We start from the raw sequence: 22,267 nt of genomic DNA, 5'->3' as shown, positions 1-22,267 counted from the left end.
ACTGAAAGTGAGGAGCATGAAATTGTGTGTATTGTAATCATGTTTAACTTCTTGAATTGTGTAATAAAAAAACAAGGAAGTGGAATATAAGTGTTTCTCTATCTTGATTCTTCTCAAGTAAAGTAATCCCTAGACATTCCTCTATAATATTGATATTGATTAATTTTAGTCATTTCATAGTAGCTTATGTTACAAACATTGGTATATTGAACGACTCTTGAGGTAATGGGCATTTTAAAATTTTGTGATTTTTTTTTTTGTGTGTGGTGATTACGGTGTTCTGACAAATGTTTTTAGTTTGTATTTTTATATTTTAGACTTTCATTGAAAATAAGCTATGAGGAATATAGCTAGCACAATGTACTTAAGATTTAAGTCTTTGATTTCATTTTCCAGACAGTTATAGTTCATGTTTTCACCAGGAATCCCAATCCCTCCAAGTCTCTCTCTCTCTCTCTCTCTCTCTCTTTCTCTCTCTGTATTTGTTGTGCATATGTATACACACGTGTGATTAGGTATGTGTGCTGGTATGTGTGTTTGTGAGGTCTGAAGTTGATGGTCAGAGCCATTCCCAATGGCTCTTTCCCCTTGTTAATGAGGCAGGGTCTCTCCAACCCAGAACCAGCTGACATTACTACTCTCGCTAGCCACTACCCTCTGGAGATACCCAGGCTCCCCAGCTGAAGTTGGAATAAAACATGGGTTACGAAGCCCACCTGGCATGTTAACCTGGGTTTCTGGGGATCTGAACTCCACTCTTTAAACTTGTCCTGTCAAGTGTTTGAACTACTGAGTCATGCCCCCAGCTGCAGGAGTGGAGTAGTTTGTTTTTCCTTCAGATTTTGCGGATTTGAAAAATTTAGCACAGTGGATCCAAAACAATCATGCTGATTTTGTCTTGCTGAGAACTCTGGAGGCCTTGCATCTTTTCACACACCATGGCCATGGGGTTACTGTTCAGTGACGCTGTACTCTAGGTATTTACCTTATTTTTCTATGTCCCCAGTGGGCTACTAGTTGGTTTTGTCATGTGTTTGTAAGGGGCATGTGTATTGCCCTGATTTTTCATTGCATGTCCTTTTTCTTTCTAGTCTATTGTTTAGTTGTGACCTTTATGGTACCTTTCACTTTTTCTTATGACTAATGAGCTCTCTTTCTCACTAATTCTATGGTTTTTCTTACAAGCAAGTTTAGATGATTTACTTGGGAATTCTACCTCCAAACAGAGTAAGGAGTGTGTGTGAGAGAGTGTGTGTGAAAGTGTGTTAGAGAGAGTGTGTGTATTAGAGAGAATGTGTGTGTGAGAGAGTGTGTGTGTGAGAGTGTATGTGTATGTCAGAGAGTCTGTGTGTGAGAGAGGGTATGTATATGTGAGAGAGTGTGTGTTAAAGTGTGTGTGTGTGCACGTGTGTGTGTGTGTGTAAGAGAATGTGTGTGAGAAAGAGTGTATGTGTGTGTGTGAGCGCACAAGAGAGTGTGAGAGTGCAAGAGAGAAAGAGAGAGAGAGAGAGAGAGAGAGAGAGAGAGAGAGAGGTGAGCAAGCACGGGGAGGTGCTACCTTCCCCTGACTCTATGAACAGATGACACTGGTGCTTAAATTAGGAGCATACTGGTCACTACAGGAGGATTGGTGTATGGGGGATTACCTTGATTAGATCTTGCTTCTCACATCATCTAACTCTAGACATATTATTTCAATGTGTCTCCCTCCACAGCCCCTGCCATACACATTAGTTTTTCCCAGATATGCTCACGTCAGGAAAAGTGTGGCCTGGTCTTACAGGTCCTGTATGGCAGTGGGAATTTTCTCTGAGCTGGACGAAACCCTGAGAGAGGGTTGGACCAGATGTTTGAATTTGGTTCAATGCTTTCAATATTTATTACCTAGGTGGCCTACTTTCACAGCAATTGTAATAGAAAAACAACAAGGCCATTTTGGGAAAATAGACTTTATTGCCTTCATCTTAAAAATATTAGAAGAATTGTCCCCCCCTTTGTTTATTTTATTTAGCTTGAATTTAGGAAAATAAAAGTGGAGGGATTTCCCTCTCACTCTGAGCAGATGTTTCCATGTATCTTATACTAAAACTGCTCCTCGTCCCGCCCCAGAAAGCATTCTGTTAGTGTGGCTGGAGATTGGCTTTAGAGGTCTTTTGCACTGAGGAGCCTTGACAGTCTTGTCAAAGCCCCCACTTTAGACATGAAGACACGCCACGGAGACTAAAGAGGGATTTGGTGATGAGGAATCCAGGCTGTTGGATCCAGGAGCAGAGGCAGAGATTGTTGTTGAGGCTCACCGATCCTACGCCTCTTTAGCCCACCTCCATCTTGGGCTGTGCACCGATTGAGTGATTGGAATTGGGTATTTTGTACAGGAGCATAGATATTCACCCTTGATTCTTTGGGCGCCTGTACCAGTGCTCAATGTAGGAAGATGCCGCTAGCAAGAGGGAAATGGTTTTAAGGAGCAGTTTCTCTCATGTGTTCTTGTTCTTCTAGCTTACAGGGAGGGAGAGGGAAGGTGAACAGTTGGCCTCATAAATACCAGTGCATGTGTGGGTCTTCCTTCATAACACAGTGAAGCAGCGCCTGCATGTTCATATAGGTGCCGTGGCTACAGCAGTGAGTCTCCAGAAGACATGGAGAATGAGCAGGACGGGGCTGGAGAGACTTTCCAGGCAGGCAAAGTAGTAAGTTCTCTCTGCCATGCGGAATTAGAGGGTCATTGAGAATATAAGATGTCACAGAGCTGCCGAGATGGAAGTCTCATCCCATAGTTCCAAGAAAGGCTCCAAATCCAGCAGTGCTTTAGAGTGAGGATCAGCCATGACTGAAAGCTGTAGACCCGGCTCAGATTTGAGGATAGGCATACGCAGTGGAGAGAAAAGGAATACTTACGTATTTGTAATTTGCTGATGAACAAGCCTCACAATGTGTCTCCAGAAGTACTGAAGGGTGGGGCAGAGAGGTAAGAAGCTGGCCTCCTGTGAAGTGTCTCCTTCAGTTCAGGCACAGAACTCAAGAAGAAGATTGGATAAGCAAGTGTCCAAACTACTGTTCTCCTGCTGTGAAGAGCACTGTGACCAAGGCAACTCTTAGTCAAGGAGATCATTTAGTTTACCTGGAGGCTTGCTTCCAGTGCCAGAGGGTCAGTTCATTATAGTTATGGCAGGGAGCATGGCTGTGATGGCACTGGAACCAGATGAGAGCTACATCCCGATCTCCCTATCAAAGAGTCCCACTACCTGGTGACTAATCATTCAAATATCTGAGTATTGGGAGCCAAGCCACCACAGCAGGTCTAAGAGGGTGCTGGGAAATTCATAGCTGGCTATTGATCTCTTAAAACTGTTTTTAATTGACATACAAAATTTTATGATTTTAATATGCAATTTGTCCCTGGATTTGCCTGTAAATGAGATGCTGACCAAAGCCTCAGTTAGGCTTGAGTCTTGGTTGGATCATCTCTTAAGTGGCATGAATCCTGTTCAGGGAGCTGTATCTGGTCTCTGTTACTAGGATGTTAGACAGTGGCCACCGGATCTCTTTAGGTGACGAATAATGTTTTCGTGACCGTATTGCCATTGCTACCACCCCCTCCTTTCTCTTACCATTTCTCTTCTTCTCCCTCCTTCTTCCCCTCACTTGATCCTCCATCTCATGGCCATCCTTTTGTAGCTTCAATTTTCTTGTGAATGGAAGCTTCCCTTCTTTGGCCATTAGACTGATGCTTAGTCTTTATAGAAGGAGTCATTACTAGGGCTCCTCAAAGAACTAAATAAGGTGTGTGTATGCAGACAGTTCCAACCTAAAGTGGTTCGATTCGTGATTGTTTTTCATGTTCAGGTGTACACATTCGGCAGAAGCTGCGTATTGAAGTCTGATCTTCTTCTGACCCTGGGACAACCAGCATGGGCCTTGCAGTGAACCCTAGTCCATAGATAGCCTGTGAGGTGGAGGGGACTTCCAACAGTGGATGTTTGATAGTGGGTTGTGTTGCTCAGCTAAGATGCCTATTCTTTGAGCAGGAGAGTACTGGACAGTAATTCCAGCATAGTGAGTAAGCATTGGTATTAACACAGACTTGGTATATGGAAATGGCTACTGATTCCAGAGGCCAATGAGTCTGCATGCACTGGTAGGCTGACCTGGGAATTCAGTGGAACTGGAAACTTAGGTCACATCATAAACAAGTGGCGACTCAAACCTACTGACGTCACAGAGGAAGCCCAGTGGCAATTTGCTGAATTCTCTATTGTTTGGGGAGGTTGTAATTGGTTTGTTCATTCCTAACCGGCCAGGCCTTCATCTGGGTGGGAAAGACCCACAACACATATAGAGGGTGTTCTTATTCAGATCACACTAATTTCAATGTTTCCTTTACCCTCAAATCCTGTCTGAGTTGCTGAAGAAAATCTATTATCACAGAGGGAGATAGTCTTTCCTTTTATTGACCAATTTAAATATAATAAATTATGGAAATCTTCCAGAGTTACTATTTTTTCAAATAAATGGATAGATGTAAATGTGTTAGAAAAGAAAAAAAGAAACCTAGTGTATTCTTATATTTTTGGTTGTGAGCCTAGCCTTTAACGGCTGAGCCATCTCTCCAGCCCAACCTAGTGTATTCTTATGCTTAAGTTTTTCATCTTTAACTAATGGTCTGACTTCCAACTGGCTCATTAGACCTTTGGTCCTCCAGGTCTCCAATGACATTCTGTCTGTCTGTCTGCCTGCCTGCCTGCCTGCCTGCCTGCCTTTTGGTATCAGCACGGCTAGAGATTGCCCTTGGGATTGCTTTTTGTCTTCACGCGATTGTTTTCTACTTTTTTATTATTTATTTATTTATTTATTTATTTATTTATTTATTTATTTATACCTGATTTGGGTTTCACTTTCACAGTAGTTATGGTGGCAACTGACAGCAGTCAGATGAAACCTTTCTTCTTTCCTATGTAGTCAGCACTGTAAATTTATGTTTTGATAGTTGACCCTGTGGCATTCCATAATTTTAAGAATAATTCCCACTGTGATCTTTTTACCCCCTCTGGTTCATTGGTTGTTGTCTTAGTTAGGGTTATTATTGCTGTGCTGAACACCATGATAAGTTAATCGAGGAGGAAAGGGTTTACTCAGGTTACACTGCTAGATTGCAGTTTATCATTGAAGGAAGTCAGGGTAGGAACTCAAGCAGGACAGGAACTTGGAGGCAGGAGCTGATGCAGAGGCTGTGAAGGAGGGTTGCTTACTGGCTTGTTCAGCCTGCCTTCTTGTAGAACAAGGACCACCAACCCAAGGATAACACCACCCACCATGGTCTGGGCCCTTCCTATCAATCACTAATTAAGGGAATGTGCTATAGGTGGATCTTAGGGAAGCATTGTTTTAATTGAGGTTCTCTCAGATGTGTGTCAAGCTAACAAAACTGTCCAACACAGTTGTATTATGTTGTATAATACTTAGCTTCCAAGCATTTGCATATTTCACAGCGATTTTAACCATTCATTTTACTGGCTTAATTCCATAATGGCTAGAATAAGATATTTTGTAAGAGTCAAATCTTTTAAAATTTATTCAAGCATATGTCTTAGAATATGGTCTGTCTTGGTCAATGTGCTGCATATGCTTGAAAAGAAAGTATACTCTGTTCTGAGTATAGTGTTGTGTCAATGTTGACCTGCTAGAACTGGTTGTTGCTGCTGCTGGAGTCTTTTATCCTTCTGGATTCCTTACATGCTCCTGTCTGTAAATGTGTGTCTAAAAACTGCAGCTTTTATGCTGTTTCTTTTTGTCCAAGGCATCTTTTAAAAAATGGTTTTTCTAGATCTTTACCAATCCTACAGCAGATAGAGGCCTTATATCCAAAATATACAAAGAACTCAAGAAGTTAGACTGCAGGGAGACAAATAACCCTATTAAAAATGGGGTTCAGAGCTAAACAAAGAATTCACAGCTGAGGAATGCCGAATAGCTGAGAAACACCTAAAGAAATGTTCAACATCTTTAGTCATAAGGGAAATGCAAATCAAAACAACCCTGAGATTTCACCTCACACCAGTGAGAATGGCTAAGATAAAAAACTCAGGTGACAGCAAATGCTGGTGAGGATGCGGAGAAAGAGGAACACTCTTCCATTGTTGGTGGGATTGCAGACTGGTACAACCATTCTGGAAATCAATCTGGAGGTTCCTCAGAAAATTGGACATTGAACTACCTGAGGATCCAGCTATACCTCTCTTGGGCATATACCCGAAAGATGCCCCAACATATAAAAAAGACACGTGCTCCACTATGTTCATAGCAGCCTTATTTATAATAGCCAGAAGCTGGAAAGAACCCAGATGCCCTTCAACAGAGGAATGGATACAGAAAATGTGGTACATCTACACAATGGAATATTACTCAGCTATCAAAAACAATGTCTTTATGAAATTCGTAGGCAAATGGTTGGAACTGGAAAATATCATCCTGAGTGAGGTAACCCAATCACAGAAAAACACACATGGTATGCACTCATTGATAAGTGGCTATTAGCCCAAATGCTTGAATTACCCTAGATGCCTAGAACAAATGAAACTCAAGACGGATGATCAAAATGTGAATGCTTCACTCCTTCTTTAAAAGGGGAACAAGAATACTCTTGGCAGGGAATAGAGAGGAAAAGATTAAAACAGAGACTGAAGGAACACCCATTGAGAGCCTGCCCCACATGTGGCCCATACATATACAGCCATCCAATTAGACAAGATGGATGAAGCAAAGAAGGGCAGGCTGACAGGAACCGGTGTAGATCTCTCCTGAGAGACACAGCCAGAATACAGCAAATACAGAGGCGAATGCCAGCAGCAAACCACTGAACTGAGAATAGGACCCCATTGAAGGAATCAGAGAAAGAATTGGAAGAGCTCGAAGGGACTTGAGACCCCTTATGAACAACAATGCCAAGCAACCAGAGCTTCCAGGGACTAAGCCACTACCTGAAGACTATACATGGACTGACCCTGGACTCTGACCTCATAGGAAGCAATGAATATCCTAGTAAGAGCACCAGTGGAAGGGGAAGCCCTGGGTCCTGCTAAGACTGAACCCCCAGTGAACTAGATTGTTGGGGGGAGGGCGGCAATGGGGGGAGGATGGGGAGGGGAACACCCATAAAGAAGGGGAGGGGGAGGGATTAGGGGGATGTTTGCCCGGAAACCAGGAAAGGGAATAACACTCGAAATGTAAATAAGAAATACTCAAGTTAATAAAAAAAAAATGGTTTTTCTGACTTGTATTTTGATGTCCTGGCATTCAGGGCCCAACAGGCATGGTGGCCATGTTGTCTTGATGAATTAACCCCTCCCCTTATGGATCAAGCCTATTGGTCCTTGGTAGGAGTGTCAACTCTGGAATCAACTCTCTTGCTATGAGTGTGGTGGACACTCCAGCCCTTTTAGTTCTGATGACCTTACCTGGTCATCCTGCTTGTCCCAATGTTTTGGTGACTCTTTTGCAGGTAGTGAATGGTTTGGTCCTATTTTCTCTCTTTGTGTAGTAACCTCTGACTTTACCCTGGATTGTTCAGAACTTTTGTGTTTTACAAGCACTTACAGAAAAGGAAGTGCTACAACATGATCTCTACACAAGCTGTTGCTGGATTAGCTTCCAAAGAAGGGGCTGTGCTCCCTGGAATCTTTAAAAAAATTACATATTTACTTATGATGAATGTGTATATGTGTGTGTGCTTGTGTGTTTGCATGTGCCACGGAGTGTTGTGTAAGTTAGAAGATATCTTACAGGAGTTGGTTCTTTCCTTTTCTTATGTGGGCCCTGAGGTATTGATCCTAAGTAGTCAGGTCTGGTGGCAAGTGCCTTTATCCATGGAACCATTTCTCCTGTCCCCACCTGCTTTCTATTGTGTTCTCCATAGCACAACACAGCCACCATCACCATCACCATCACCATCACCATCACCATCACCATCACCATCAACCATCACCATCACCATCATTGTGATGCACAGACCCAGGCATTGTGGTGCACACCTTTGATTCTAGCACTCAGGAAGCAAGGGCAGGTTTTTATTTTCTAATTTGTCTCTTTCATCTCAGCTGAAGTCTCCCATAAGAATTTTTGCTGGATCATCCCTACATTTATGTTGTTGGTGTGGTCCGCAGCCTCCGGTTTTCTCTGTGTTTCTTTGGTTCATGTTACTTTCATGGTTTTTTTTTTTTTATGGTTTTTGTTTTCTGGAATACTTTAGTTCTGGTGTGTTCTGTACAATCAGTATGTTTTACACTGCCCTTTAGGGGGTTCAGCCACAGGCTTCCTGCCTAACTGGGTCCAACAGGTGATTCTGCGTGAACGAGGTTGCAGACCGTGGAACCGTTCTCACTTTCCATGTATTTATGTGTGAAGTCAGGTGGCATCTCAGTGGCTTGCATTGCCCCTGACACTCCTATGAGCACTCCTTGGGAAAGCTTGTCCCTTAGGCCTTTGCTCACATTTTCTCTTTGTTCTAGCGTCTTCTCTTTTCCTGGAGTAGCAACCACCCACACTTGCTGGGAAACTTGAAGGCAGCAGGGCACCCATGATGATTCTGTAGTCAGACGCTGGCCCAAGGAACCTGAACTGAATTCTTGAGCCTTCATCCTCCATCACTTATCCCTCGTGAGCCTTTAACCCCAGCTGCTTACAGACTCCAGGATGCTCTCCATAGGCGAAAAAGTCAGATAGTATCTGACGGACCTTTTGTGGGAAACATTTTATGGCTGGCTGGGGGTTCCCTTGTGTGAGGCCCAGACTCCTTGTCTGAAGTGGAAAGTGCTGCATCTTTTGCCAGATCCTCCCACCCCCTCACCGGTCAAATAATGGATTTAGTTAGAAATATGGAAAAGTTTAGTTAATCCCTGTACCAAAAATTGCCACTAGGAAGGCAGCAGTGTAAACAGTGTGTGACTAATCCTTTCTTCAGAAGAGAGCAGTCTGTGCAATTGTTTGCCCCATGTTTACAAAGACACAGAGGTTTCCATAGATGCAGATCTCTGAGCAGCCGGCTGTCCCCCACCCCCAGTATTCTTCCCCTTTCTGCTCCTTTTTTTTCCTACTGGCATTCCCTCCATTCCTCTGATCCCCTTCTGGTACTGCTGCCATACTGTCTGTGTGGCCAGTGACCTGCTACCAAACCCAATGGCCTTTGCTAATTCTGTGTATCCCAATTCTTTGCAGTAATTTGAAAATAATCCTTTTTCCCTTTTTGAAATCCTCTCTTGTTCGACATTTCTAGAACTATACTTATGATCCTTTATCTGTTCTCTTTATGTTCTATCTATCTGCCTATCTATCTGTCCATCCATCTATCTATCCATCCATCCATCCATCCATCCATCCATCCATCCATCCATCCATCTATCCATCCATCCATCTATATGTCTATCATCATTTGAATGAGTATTGATTTATTCTGTTTGATAAACAACGATTCTCAAGTTCACTACAAAACTAAGAGAATGGAGGTGTGGCTCAGTTGGTAGAGTGTTTGAATTCCATGCATGAGGTTCTGGGTTCAAACCCCAGCACTGCAGAAGCTGAGTGTTTTCAAACATACTTGTAAATCAGGTATCGGGTGGAAGAACATGAGACTAGATAGGTCATGGACCCAATGTGGAGCTGTTTTCTTAAATACGAGTCTTGTACTCTTTCAGAGGACATGAAGGTCTCCACTATCCTAAACTGTATGCTAGAAAGCAAAGAAGTTAGGCTGCCAACCAAGTGTGATTCGCCCTCCTCAAAACCGTTTGTGACTGGGTCTCACATAGCCAAGGTTGGTCTTGCACTCATTACATAGTAGAGGATGGCCCTGAACTTGCACTCTTTCTGCTTGCACCTCCTAACTGCTGGACTAGATGGGTATGTGCTACCACAGTCAACATCTGTACTGCTGGGATATAGGATGAAGTCAGGAAATCCCAGCACTGATGGGGGAAGTTCACTCTGAACCAAGAAGCTCTTGCAACTGATGCCAGTGGGAAAGGGAAAAAATCAGTTTTTTCCAATGGAGTGTCACTGGGCATGTAAACCACACAACCATACTCCCAAGAAAGGCTTTCTACCCAGAGGTAGCTGACCAAACACAAAGGAGACTCCATGTTTTTTTCTTTTTCTGTACTGTTTTGTTTTGTCTCGGATTTTTTTTTTGTTTTTTTATTGTTGTTCTGATTTTGATTTTTGACTTTTTTGCTGGGAGAGAGAAGGAGGATGACATTGGGTAGGTAGGCAGGTAGGGGGAATCTGAGAAGGAAAAGAATGTGATCCAAATGCATTGCATGAGAACAAATTTTCAATTAAAAAAGGAGAGGAAAAAGAAAACAAATCTTACTTGTGAAAAAATTTGTGTTTATAAAATAAGCTGCCAAAACTTTCTACTTAATGACATGACATTTAATAAACGTGTTGGTTGTATGTAACCTGTACGAACTATGCTATTAATCTCAGCACTTGGGAGATAGAGACAGATGGATCTCTGTGAGTTCCAGACCAGCTTGGTTTACATAGTGAGTTCTAGGCCAGCCAGAGCTATGTAGAGAGATCCTATCTCAAACAAGCCAACAAAAGATTTATTTTTAATATAAATCCCTGTTCTCTAGGATAGCTACACAATTAAATATGGCTATCTTCCAAGACTGTTTGAATCCATGCTTTTTAATCAAATAAAAAATTCTTTTCATATATTGTAGTATATGTGTATACATGCATGCCACAGCATGGGTGTGGAGATCAAAGGACAACTTGCGGTAGTTGGTTTTCTCTCTCTTCCCCTGAGAACTAAGCTTAGCTCATCAGGTATGGTCTCAGCGCCTTTCTTGGTTCATCCCCTGTCTGGGTCACTTTAAAATATTTTCTTTTTTAACAGTTTTGCTTTTTGAGGGTGTTTGCTCCTTAGAACAAACTCCTCACTTGGAGGGTTTCTCCAACTGCATTCTAGACATCTACTGCATCTTTCTGTCTATAAGACTAAAGTAGCCTTTTTTATGGACCAGCCCCTCCTCCTAGTAACTTTAGTTCAGCATACCTCTTTGCTCCTACTTTTCTCTTTAACCTTGAAGTAGGTACAGTCTTCTAGGCAATACCTTTACAGCTTCAAGCTTTCAGGGACCTCTATCACTTTGGTCCCTGCCTCTTGCTAGTAGTTACCTTTATGTGGCCCCCTCTCGATGTGTTTGCTGCGAATGTTGTCTAACTACTAAGATTGTTACAGTGAGCGAAGATTTTGCTCACCACACCCTGGTCCTGCCTTCCTCCCAAAGCTGCTGTTTTGTATGTATTGGCTTCCTGTCTCTGTAGATGCAAACAGCACACTTCAGCCTTGGTTTCTTGTTCTTCTATCGGTGTCTTCTCAAAGTCATGCTATTCAGTGTTATCTCCTGGCCCTCGATTGGGAAAGACGGGAGCCTCTGCCTTCATTCTTCCCTTTTCAGAGTTTTCCGGCTTCCTACAGCAAACTCTGGACCTTTTCTGTCACCCGAATTGGTGCAACATTGGAGCCTCTAATATTTTTGAACTCTTTTGCAATTGCATATTTGTAATACTTGTCAGTGGATGGCCATTCTGCACTGAGCCTTGTGAGATGTTTACTTCCTTCCTTCTTTCTGTGCCTCTTGAGGGCCAATGCTCCTGATATCAATCTGAATGGCTTCTTTCCTCTTCTCAGTCATATTTTCTTCTTCTGTGTCTGGAGTACCACAGGCATCCCTGACCAATGTCCTTTTGCTTCAGGTTATGTTCCATGAACTGTCACTAATGAAATAGTCCAGGACTGCTTAAAAAATGCATCAGAGAGGGAAAAAAGTCAGGATATCCTTCACAATGATGATAGCTTTTGTTTGTGTCAGTGGTTTTCTCTGTATTTTGTGGAGGTTGATGTAAAAGAAGAAAACCTTCTTTTGGGTGTGTGTAAGACATAACTTCCCCTACCGTGTAACAGTATTTCTCACTATACCTTGGCTATCTTCCAAATATATTTTAATGCATCTTAATGTTTATTAGTAGGTAATACAAAATATGATAGCTGGATAGGACAAGTGTTAATGACTGGAATAAAAACTAGAGCAGAGGCCCCTAAGGGGTCCAGCAATGCCAGTTCTTTTGATTGGGGTGGGGTGTACAAGATTAAGGCATTATTTTGTGGAATGGATAGAACAGGGAGATCCTCTAGTGGATGAATATTGGGGGTTGGGGGTTTCATTATGTTAAATATTTCAAGCTACCAGTGTGGCTGTATTTTGGAATTCATAATATTTCCCTTACCTATAATTGTGAGGGAGAATGGGTGAAAGGAGATCTATGGGTGTGCTTGTTCTTACTTTGAGCCAGAATTCCTATGGTTTTGATTCTTTTAAATTTTCTCTTAAAAAATTTGCACTGCCTTTCTTGAAAATTGCATTTACAATGATGTGACTAAACCTGATGTTCCTTCCTTGTGGCTAAGCTTCCCACGATCCTGGAAATAGGAGAAGAATAAATTTAAATAATTACAAAAACAACTAAAATTTTTCCTCTTTTCTGGGGTGATAGGGTGAAAGCAAAGGAAAAGCAGAATCATGACAGAGGATGTGTATTAGTAAGGCCAAGAGGGGGCTGCAGTGGAACTGCCAGTGTGTCTGCTGCACTCTGATCCTGAAAGAGGAAGAATGGCTGTTATCTCTCAGAAATGTTTGTGGACTGAGTGATGGGGCAGTTTCCCCTGCTTATCCTAGACAGTGTCTGTTTATAGTCTCATTATTTTCTTGGTGGGACTGTGAAGAGTTCATGTGACAGTTACTGACTGCAAAGCCCACATGTTATGAGCAGTTGGAAGCAAAACAAGGTGGAGGAACGGGACAACTGGTATACCTAGCTGCAGATTTGAAGTGTGCCGTGACCAAGCACACTAGCACCATTGAGAAACTGGAGTCTGGATTTTCTTAAGTTAAGAATGGCTGAGAGTTGTTCTCAAGTTCTACACAAATTCCTCTTTCTTTTGTTTCTCAACTGTTACATGGAGGGGAAGAAACTCCAAGTATATACATAAGCCACGCATCTCTTGCCATGATCGCTTTTCTGGTTTAGAGGAAAGGTATGTTCACTTGGAAGGCAGACCCCCAAGACTTATCTTTCTGGAGATGACCAGGGCAGGAGTGAATAGTGGCCATCTACGTTTCCTGAAATGCTGGGTCCTTTTGTTCCAAACAGGAGCTAGTTCCGTGTTTTTGTGAATGATAGAAAGGTTTAGAGAGAAAGAGAGTCATTTCCAAGATGGGGAAGAGGCTGATAGAGTAGACTTCTGACTACCTTATTTGTCCAGCTGTTTCTACCCCAACAAGCATACTTCAAGTTCAAAATAACACTTATAACATCAAAACAGAAGGGTTTACAGTGTTGATTCTTAGGCTTTTAGTAATACAGCCATTAGTCTGGCGTCAAAGGAAGTGCCCCATGTGGTACCACAACTGAGAAGATCCAGACCCAAGATGGGAGTTTTAGACAGTTTGAGACCACAGGGTTTATAGTGATGAATGCCAGGGTACTAGCACCCTCAATTCAGCCACTTCTGGTCCATAATCTCTCTAAAATACTTTGTTTCACTTCATGACTCTTTCTTTAGCCTCAATATGAATAAATTTGAGTAAATTTATTTGAGATTCTTTGACTATTTTTGATGAAGTCACCTAATGGTGGTGCTCTGTGACATGATGACTTGTCTTTTATACTACATGCTATTTCTTTTAATATTTATATAGTTCCTTTAGGGGCCCATCTTTTGGGTCAGAACACACTGGAGAGCAGGTACCATTTCAGAGGCTGTTTGCTGGTAGTGGTAGTATGTAGTCGTCTAGTAATTTCACTTGTTAACTTTGCATGTTCTAAAATGAGTGGGGTAATGGAGGGATGTTTCTTTCAGTAACCTACTTGCCATGCAAGCATAAGGTCAAGCATAAGGACTTTGATTCTCAGTAGCTGTGTAAAGAGCCAAATGTGGTAGCACAGGCCAGTCATCCTATCACCTGGAAGGTAGACAGGAGGATCCTGGAGTGTTGAGTAGCCAGCCTTGCTGAATTGGTGAGTTCTGGGTTCAGTTAGGTGGAAATAGATTGAAGAAGACATTGGCTTTCTAGCTCTGGCATACACACACACACACACACACACACACACACACACACACACAGACACACAAACACACATACACAGCCACTATATGCTACATAAATGTACACACAGATACATGCATATACTCTATACTACATAAATACACATGGATAAATACATATAATATATACTACATAAACACACACATGCACATGGATACATACATATATAGTATACTACATGAATAAATAAGGTATTTTTTTGTATATACATTATATCAACATCTTACCACATAGCCCAGGCTTCCCTCAAACTCAAGATGCCCAAGTTTCTGCATCCCAAATGTTGGTATTAAAGCATAGACCATCATGACCAACTGATTTATTCTTTTTTTCCTATGAGCATCTTTTCTCTTGGCCTTGTGTGATAGAGATCCTCCGATATAGAATGTGAAATTGAGGCTCCAAGATCCAGATGAACTACCTGTTAGAATTAGGTAGTTTGAAAAGTCCTGCTGTCCCACACTGGCTCTCAGTGCTTAAAACTGATTCCTTGCTTTGTTCTTATTATTTGTTTGTATGTGCACCTAGTCATGTCTGGGTCTTTGTCTTTTTCTGAGAAACGGATGCCCCATGTTTTGCATGAAGCCTAAGGTAGCTATGCTCTGAAGTCTTTGATAAAACCCACTTGTGACAACCCATTTCTCATTATGCATTTTGACTAAACAGATGAGTTCCCTTCATGCTGGATGGGATGTTCTTTCTTGTGCGCCACAAATGGTGACACAAATGAGCTGTGTGTGGTACTGGTGCTCCTTCTAAAGTTTCATTTTTTGTTCTTTCCTTCTTATGTTGACATTTAAAACCCCATGTTTATTTTCTTACCCTCTTTTTGTTTCTTCCCCAGAGTGGCACCCTTGTCTTCCCAGAATGTGATGATTCGGCATGGCCAGACCCAGGAGTATGTGCTCAAGCCCAAGTACTTCCCAGCCCCAAAGGTGGTCTCTGGAGAGCAGTCCACAGAAGGCTCTTTCTCTTTAAGATATGGGCAGGAGCAAGGCACAGCACCCTTTCAGGGTGAGTACCTTTTCAGACAGCCATTTTCCTGTGTTACAGACTCAGTTTGGAAACATTTTCTTTGGTTTAGATGGTTGTAATGTGTCACAGTAGATAAAATTCAAGAGTCATTAAAACACCTTCTTTGGTTCCTAAAACAACCAGACAGCAGATTTTTAGCATGGTTTCCTTATTTGGAGGAAAGACATTTTTCCGGGACTTTGGAAATAAATCTGGAGTGACTTGCCTGAGATTCTGTTTCTGCAGGATTTCTTCTTCTGGGAGACGTGTTCCCTCTAATTTTAGGTACAGCTGCATGTCTGACATGTTTGTATTGATAAAATGTTTTCTTTAGTTAAGCTGCCAAGATCCATTCCTTGTGAACGGCCTGATTTGTCCTGTATTCCTCTCTGAGGTTGGCCTGTGGAAGCTATTTTTATGCTGAAAGGTCTACCTCGTTTTCAGTCTACCTAGCAGATGGCAAGGAAGACTTGACTGGATTTGTAAAGGACTATTGTATCTGGGGCCAGCTTGGTTGGTATCTCCCTGTATGAGAAGCTCAAGGACACAAGCTCTGGCTGGAAGGGTAGGGAATGTGATGATTTGTGGTTTAGGTATTACAGAGTGTCTGCTGGCAGAATCCTCGGAGAATGCGCTGGAGCGAGGCATGGACCATTCAGAGGCGAGAATTAGGCTCACTCTCTCCTTCCAGCAGCTTCCTGCTTTAGTCCATGTTGACTGATTGCCTTCATCGTAACTGATCAAGGAGCGTGCCAGGTGTGAGGTGGAAAAGGACTCTGTTGCTAGCAGGAACACTGCAAATAGCCTAGAGAGAGTTTTGCTACTGTTCAACACTTAAGAAGTTGGAGTCTGCTGCAGATTTGCTGCCCTGCTGCTGGCCTCCACCTCCCACTTTGTGTTTCGACCCTCTGGTGACTGATGCTTGCTTCTTTACAATAGAAAGTCCAGTGGCAGGTTTGTTTGTCTACACTTCATGTTTTGAGAGGTGTTTTTTCCTGTGGCTGGTGGCCAGCTCCAGAGTGATAGTTTGGTGTGGCTTTATTGATATGATAGTGAAAGCAAAGCAGGGTCTTAGAATGGTATAGAAACCACTTGGGTCATCTCCTTGTCAAACAAGACAGTCCTTTGTCAGTTGCAAAAGAACAGCTATAATCACCATGCTCTTTAACGCCCTTTGAGGTCTTCAGGGGTATGTGTTCCTTCTGTGGGAATGTCTCCCAAGAGTGCCACGTTGTCCTTATCCTGATTTTAAAAATGAACAAAGGGAAGTGCTTATTGTTGTTAGCTCATATTGATAAGCACTTTCTGAAATCTCTCTGAGGTTTGGAAGGGATAAGGAGGGGGTTTTTGAAACTTTATGTTCATATTGATAGATGAAGAAAATTCAGAGCTAGAGGGAGAAGTCAAGAGAAGATGGCTTGATGGTCACTGGGAAGAAGATGGGATATGAGGGGTTGGGGATTTAGCTCAGTGGTAGAGCGCTTGCCTAGCAAGCGCAAGGCCCTGGGTTTGGTCCCCAGCTCCGAAAAAAAGAAAAAATGAAAAAAAAAAGAAAAAAGAAAATAAAGAGAAGATGGGATATGGTACTCTTAGCTACTGATGACTTGTTATTCAAGTGAAATTCTCTCTGTCTCTCTGTCTCTCTCTTACACACCACACACACACACACACACATACACACACACACAGAGGCACGCACACAAAATCTACTCTATCTCTGTAAGAATTTAAACTAAACCCTTACTCTAGCTGTCTTCTGGAAAATGAAATGATGCTATTTTTTAAGTCCCTTGCCTCTTGCATGCATTTTCAACGTAGCCGGGAGCTAGTGCAAGCTTGTAGACTAGCACGTGACCTCAGTGATGGTGTGCTTGTCTGCAACCCCGGAAAAAGATGGAACTGGATCAAAAAAAGGCTTAGGAAGGCCTGAAACATTAGTCATATCTGAGAGGCAGGAAGGGAAATGTGGCTATTTTTACTGTTGCTAGCACTATATTGAGAGAACTGGAGGTTGAGTTGGAAAGCCTGAAAACAAGTAATTTTACAGGGCTGTGAAGGGTACTGAAATAGGAACACGAGGGAAAAGGTTAGAAGAAAGACTGGGGAAAGGAGCAGAGATAGGAGGGACCTGAAAGTGTCTGGTTTCTCACACTACTCTGTCAGAGAAGAACCTAGTGTGAGACTGAACCGAAGGGGATTAGCAGTAGACGCCTGGGACGGTAGAGTCCTTCATTACCTCATTCTCAGCTCCCTAGAAGAGATCAAATCCAAACAGATCACCTCCACAGCATGCCGAGGTCTAGGAAGTGAAAGAGAAGCAGAGAATTCCGACTTCAGAAGGCGGAGATCCGGACGCTAGGACATGCTTTGTCTTGGGATGAAATTGCAGTATTGGTGTGTGTCTCCCCAAGCGTTTTGCCATGATTTTGGGGCAAGCTACTAGGACTAGTGGAGGCATTTAGGTTGGTAAATGAGCTTGTGTTGTTTTCTCCATTGAAAAGAGGGATTGAGGTTGGTCGGCAATAGAATAGGTGTAAATCAAAAGTAGAAAGGAGATTGCTAGGGGTTGAAAGACACAGGGAGGGAAGTTCTGGGGAGGAGAATCAATTGCTTGTGAAAATATAAGGAAACCAAATATGTTATATGTTAGTTAAAATAGATATATATATGCACATACATAAATACATAGATATGTAGATTGGCATACTGACAGATATGTAAGTAGGTAGACTGCTAGACACACACACACACACACACACACACACACACACACACACCGCAAGATGAATAGATATGGCTGAAAAAAGCAAGCGTGCAAGTGTGCTAATAATTTATTATGGTTAGTTGGGTCAAAATTGGTGTCTTACAAACAACAATAATGGAGCATATAAAATCCTGTTTTTTGTATCTTAATAAGCTCATAGAAAGAAGATATAGCAGTTCTATACGCCCCAGAGAATAGATAATTGCTAAAAAAGAACACTGGCTAAAATATGCAGGTAAGAAAGATGTGACAATGGTGTGTGGAGTGAACTCAATATGGCTGACTGTGTGACTGCACCAAGTATAGCACTCGTCACGTGAAAGACTGGATGGGGAGCAAGCTATCAAGTTGCTGGTAAGGTGATGTCTCTTGAGTTTCCCAGAATTTTGGTAGAACAGCTCACTGCCCTTGTCCACTGTGTATACATAACTTCTCATATTTTGATTTGGGATGCTTATCAGCCTTCTCAGTCACTAGGAAATGGAATGCCCTACAGTGGGCATACTGTGGTCAGTGATACTAGTGCTAAGTTGGATCTTCACCATGTTCATCAGCCTTGAATTTAGTTTGTGTGAGTGTCAGCTAAAGTATAGGTTGACAAACTTGTCCTTGAGCTCAGTAAGTATTTTAGGTTTAGTCGCCAAGAAGAAAGTTGAGGTTGTTATACAAATATCTTGATCCTATTTAAAATGAGACCTTTAAAAATGGTCACAGAGTGTAGAATACTGGGTAAATTGTTGGAGGCTGATGGAGTATCAGTCAACCCAGGTCTAGAGACACTGTGTGTGTGTGTGTGTGTGTGTGTGTGTGTGTGTGTGTGTGTATTTTGTATGTTTTGATATAGGGTCTGTCTTGCTGAGCCTGGAGCTCACAGATTCAGCCTGGCTGGCTGGCCATCAAGCCTCTGGGATCTGTCTCTCTCCATCTCTCAGTGCTGGGATTACAGTTGATCCCACTATGCCTAACTTTCCATAGGTAATAGCAATCCACACTCAGGTCCTTGTGCTGATGTAAGAAGCACTTTACCCACTGAGCATCTCCCTAGTCTGAAACCCAGTTTCTTAAGCTACTAAACACATCTAGATTTGGAGTGATATTGGGAATAGGGCAGAAAACCCAGACGCTTCCCAAGAGACTCTGGCTGTAACTGCCACTCATTGTCAATGCCCTTACCAGCCCAACCTCCACACCATGGTGGTTCTCAGACATCTCTATCAAGTTTGGAGAGAGCAGAAAATCAGGAAGCTCTTGAAAAACCTCTGTAAAATAAATTGAGTTTCTTTCAGTAATAAGAATGTCAGGTTGAGGGACAACTGGGAAAATAGTGAATGTTAGCCCTGGGTCTTTACAGAAAACCTTGTGGTATTGTTAAAAATAATGGATCATGGTCACAGAGCCAAGTTGTGCATTAAGATACCACCTAGATTTCTCAGAGAAGCTAAGAGAGTGAGTATCTAGCTAGCAATTTTAACTCCTGGTAGAATTTAAGAAACACATTCTCACAGAGATTTGTATCTAACTGTTCATCTCAGCTCTGTCCAGCGTCTAATGAGAGACAATGTTCATCAGATGATAGATACCTAAACAAGTGAGGTATTTCCATAGAACAGAATTTGAGCCATTATAAAGGAATGGGATACAGATAATGATAGAACTCTAAACATACAGAGGGAAGGAATTCAGACACAGAAGAATCCAGATCACATACTATATCATTCCATGTATATGAAATACACATACTAGACAAATCCATAAGGACAGAAAATAGATTAGTGGTTGCTAGGGGCTGGGGAGAAAACCTGCTTAAAGGTTAGGGGTTTCATTTTGGGTGATGGAAATGATCTCGCGTCATTAGGTCATGGTGATTGCACAGTCTTGTGACTATGCTAAAGGACAGAGAGTTCTACAGGTAAAAGGGGCAAGCTCTGTGGTGTGTGAATTGTGTCTTATTAAAAATAAAAAATTATTTACAAGGACAATTGCCAAGTAGATGGGTCTAAAAAACTCACCAGCTCCAAGGAGGAGAGAGAACTTCACTGATCTGAGGTCTTCTGGAAGGTGAGAATGAGGGACAGTCGTTATCTAGCTCCTGCCTGCGTTGGTGATGTGTTAAAGAGAATGTAGCATGCAAACCAATCTCCCCTACACTTGGTTTAGTAGTATTGTTCTAATAAACTTTTAGAAGATGATATTGAAATTTAAGCAGCCCACTTGAAAAGTTGAGCCCCTGACCGTGGGCTCAATAAATAAAGCGTTTTTTATTTAATTTATGTATATGAGTGCTCTCTTTGCAGGTACAGCTGTATGTAGGATGAAAGCATCAGATCACATTATAGTTGATTGTGAGCTACCACTTTGGATGCTGGGAATTGAGGTCAGGCCTTCAAGAAGAGCAGCCAGTGCTCTCAACCCCTGAGCCATCTCTGCAGTCCCTTGGTTTAGTAGTATTTTTATCTCAGAGGGAAAACTTAAAATTGTAGAACATTGGAAGGGTGATATTCTAAAGGGGACTCTGTTGAGATTTTTAGAATGGCATCTACCCAGGAGCTTGTGACTCACTCAGAGTTGTTTAGCAAAGCCTACTATGAAAAGACCTTGAGGGAGGTGAGTGTTCACATTAGATATACACATGATGGCCAAAGATGGCTGTCAGATGTTCCCTTGTATTTCTCTATACCATAGTTTTGAAGACAGGGGTTTGCTAACTTGGCCAGGTTGGCTGCAATTCAGGGTTCCTCCTGTCTTTACCCACCATCCAATGCTGTGGCTACTAACCTGTACTGCCATTCCTGGCTTCTACATTGGCCCCGAGGACCTGAACTCAGGTCTTCATGCTTTTGTGGCTTTACTGACTGAACCATCTCCCTAGTCCTGACATTGGAGTTCTCATTGCTAATTCCAGTTGTTTTCCCACGGTCAGGGGCTCAACTTTTCAAGTGGGCTGCTTAAATTTCAATATCATCTTCTAAAAGTTTATTTTGTTATATTCAAGGAAGCAGACGTCTTAAATTCCAGAAGAGGCATATGTCATGTTTTATAGATTAACTTCCCAAAGGTCTATAAACACAGATAAGTCAGACTCTTAAGAGGACTGAGGATTTATATTCTGATGCAGTGAGATGGGGAGTGGGAAGGAAAGAGAAACAAGGGTACCACAAACACACCGTACTGTTAAACTGGAAAAAAAAGCCCACTTTAAAAAAAGGTTAAATGCAATGCTTTGCCTAAACAAACCGTCTCAGAGGCGACAGCAGTTGTGCATCAAGCTCCTTTCAGCGGAAACTGGCACTTCAGCAGTTGTCTTTCCCTGGAGTCTGTGGTCTGTCTTGACCTTTCTCAGTAAGTATTTGCTCAGCCCCCACACAACAGCCAGTAGTGGGCTGACTGAAATCCTCTCTTTCCCCGATAGGTAGACTAGCTTCCCGGGTCTCCTGAGCTTTGCCAGGAGAGAAGCGTAGCATGTTCTCACAGCATGTTCTTCTCACAGAGTATATGTTCTCATAGTATACGTGATCATGTTCTCAAGACATGTATGTTCTCACAGCATATTTTTGTTTTCCAAGCTCTTGTATTTCCCCCATGCTATGACCACACTGTGTAGCCCAGGACTTGAGACTTAGATGTTTTGGGCATGTGAGACATCTTTACATTTTGGGAGGCAAGGTGGTTGAATGTGTGTCTGGATGTTTCAGGCTTGTGTTCAGATGTCAGAAAATGGGACAACTTGAAAGCATGTCAGGGTGTGCTGACAAGTAGTGATGGTGCTCCTCTAGAAAAAGACAACTCCGTGTATCTGAGTGAAGACTTCCCATGGTTGTAGACTGATTGGTATAACAAAGAGGCAACCGGGGATGCCTGGGTCTTCTTAGCTGTTGAGTTGGGGAAGGGAGAGGGAGGAAACGAGAGAGAGAGAGAGAGAGAGAGAGAGAGAGAGAGAGAGAGAGAGAGAGAGAGAAGAGAGAAGAGAGAGAGAGGGAGAGAATGACAGAGACAGAGAGACAGAGACAAGAGAGAAAATGTTTGTATAGACCATTAGAGGAGACAGCCCAAATCTGACCATTGGGAGAGATTTAGCACAGACTAGTATGCATATGCCAGACAAAGAAGTGGGGAAGGGCACTGAGTGGTGGCCCTCATGCCTACGACTACTTACAGAATGCTCATGAAGTGGGCGTCCATGGTATAGCTGAGAGGGTCAGTGATGACATTGAAGGGACCTCCCTGCACGGAAGCATCCATCTCGGCCTGACTGTCCTTTCCCAAGGGAGGGAAGAAGCTCAGGGGCTAACTAGGTAAAGGCAGATGCTGGGATAGCTGATTT

At 42.4% G+C, this 22,267-nt stretch overlaps 1 protein-coding gene across 6 annotated transcripts in view; it reads left to right on the top strand.

Moving 5' to 3' along the window:
• The window catches only part of Ltbp1 (latent transforming growth factor beta binding protein 1), a 395,722-nt gene that overhangs the window by 138,016 nt on the left and 235,439 nt on the right, over window positions 1-22,267 (top strand). For all 6 annotated transcript variants that reach the window (XM_063262385.1, XM_063262388.1, XM_063262387.1 and 3 more), the window contains one exon: window positions 15,013-15,182. In XM_063262385.1, coding sequence (XP_063118455.1) covers window positions 15,013-15,182 — 170 coding nt within the window. The remainder of the gene's footprint in view (window positions 1-15,012; window positions 15,183-22,267) is intronic.

Source organism: Rattus norvegicus, chromosome 6 (assembly GCF_036323735.1).
Source record: "Rattus norvegicus strain BN/NHsdMcwi chromosome 6, GRCr8, whole genome shotgun sequence".
Lineage (NCBI taxonomy): Eukaryota > Metazoa > Chordata > Mammalia > Rodentia > Muridae > Rattus > Rattus norvegicus.
The sequence above is the reverse complement of the archived record's forward strand: the minus strand, read 5'-3'. Positions and strand labels throughout refer to the sequence as shown.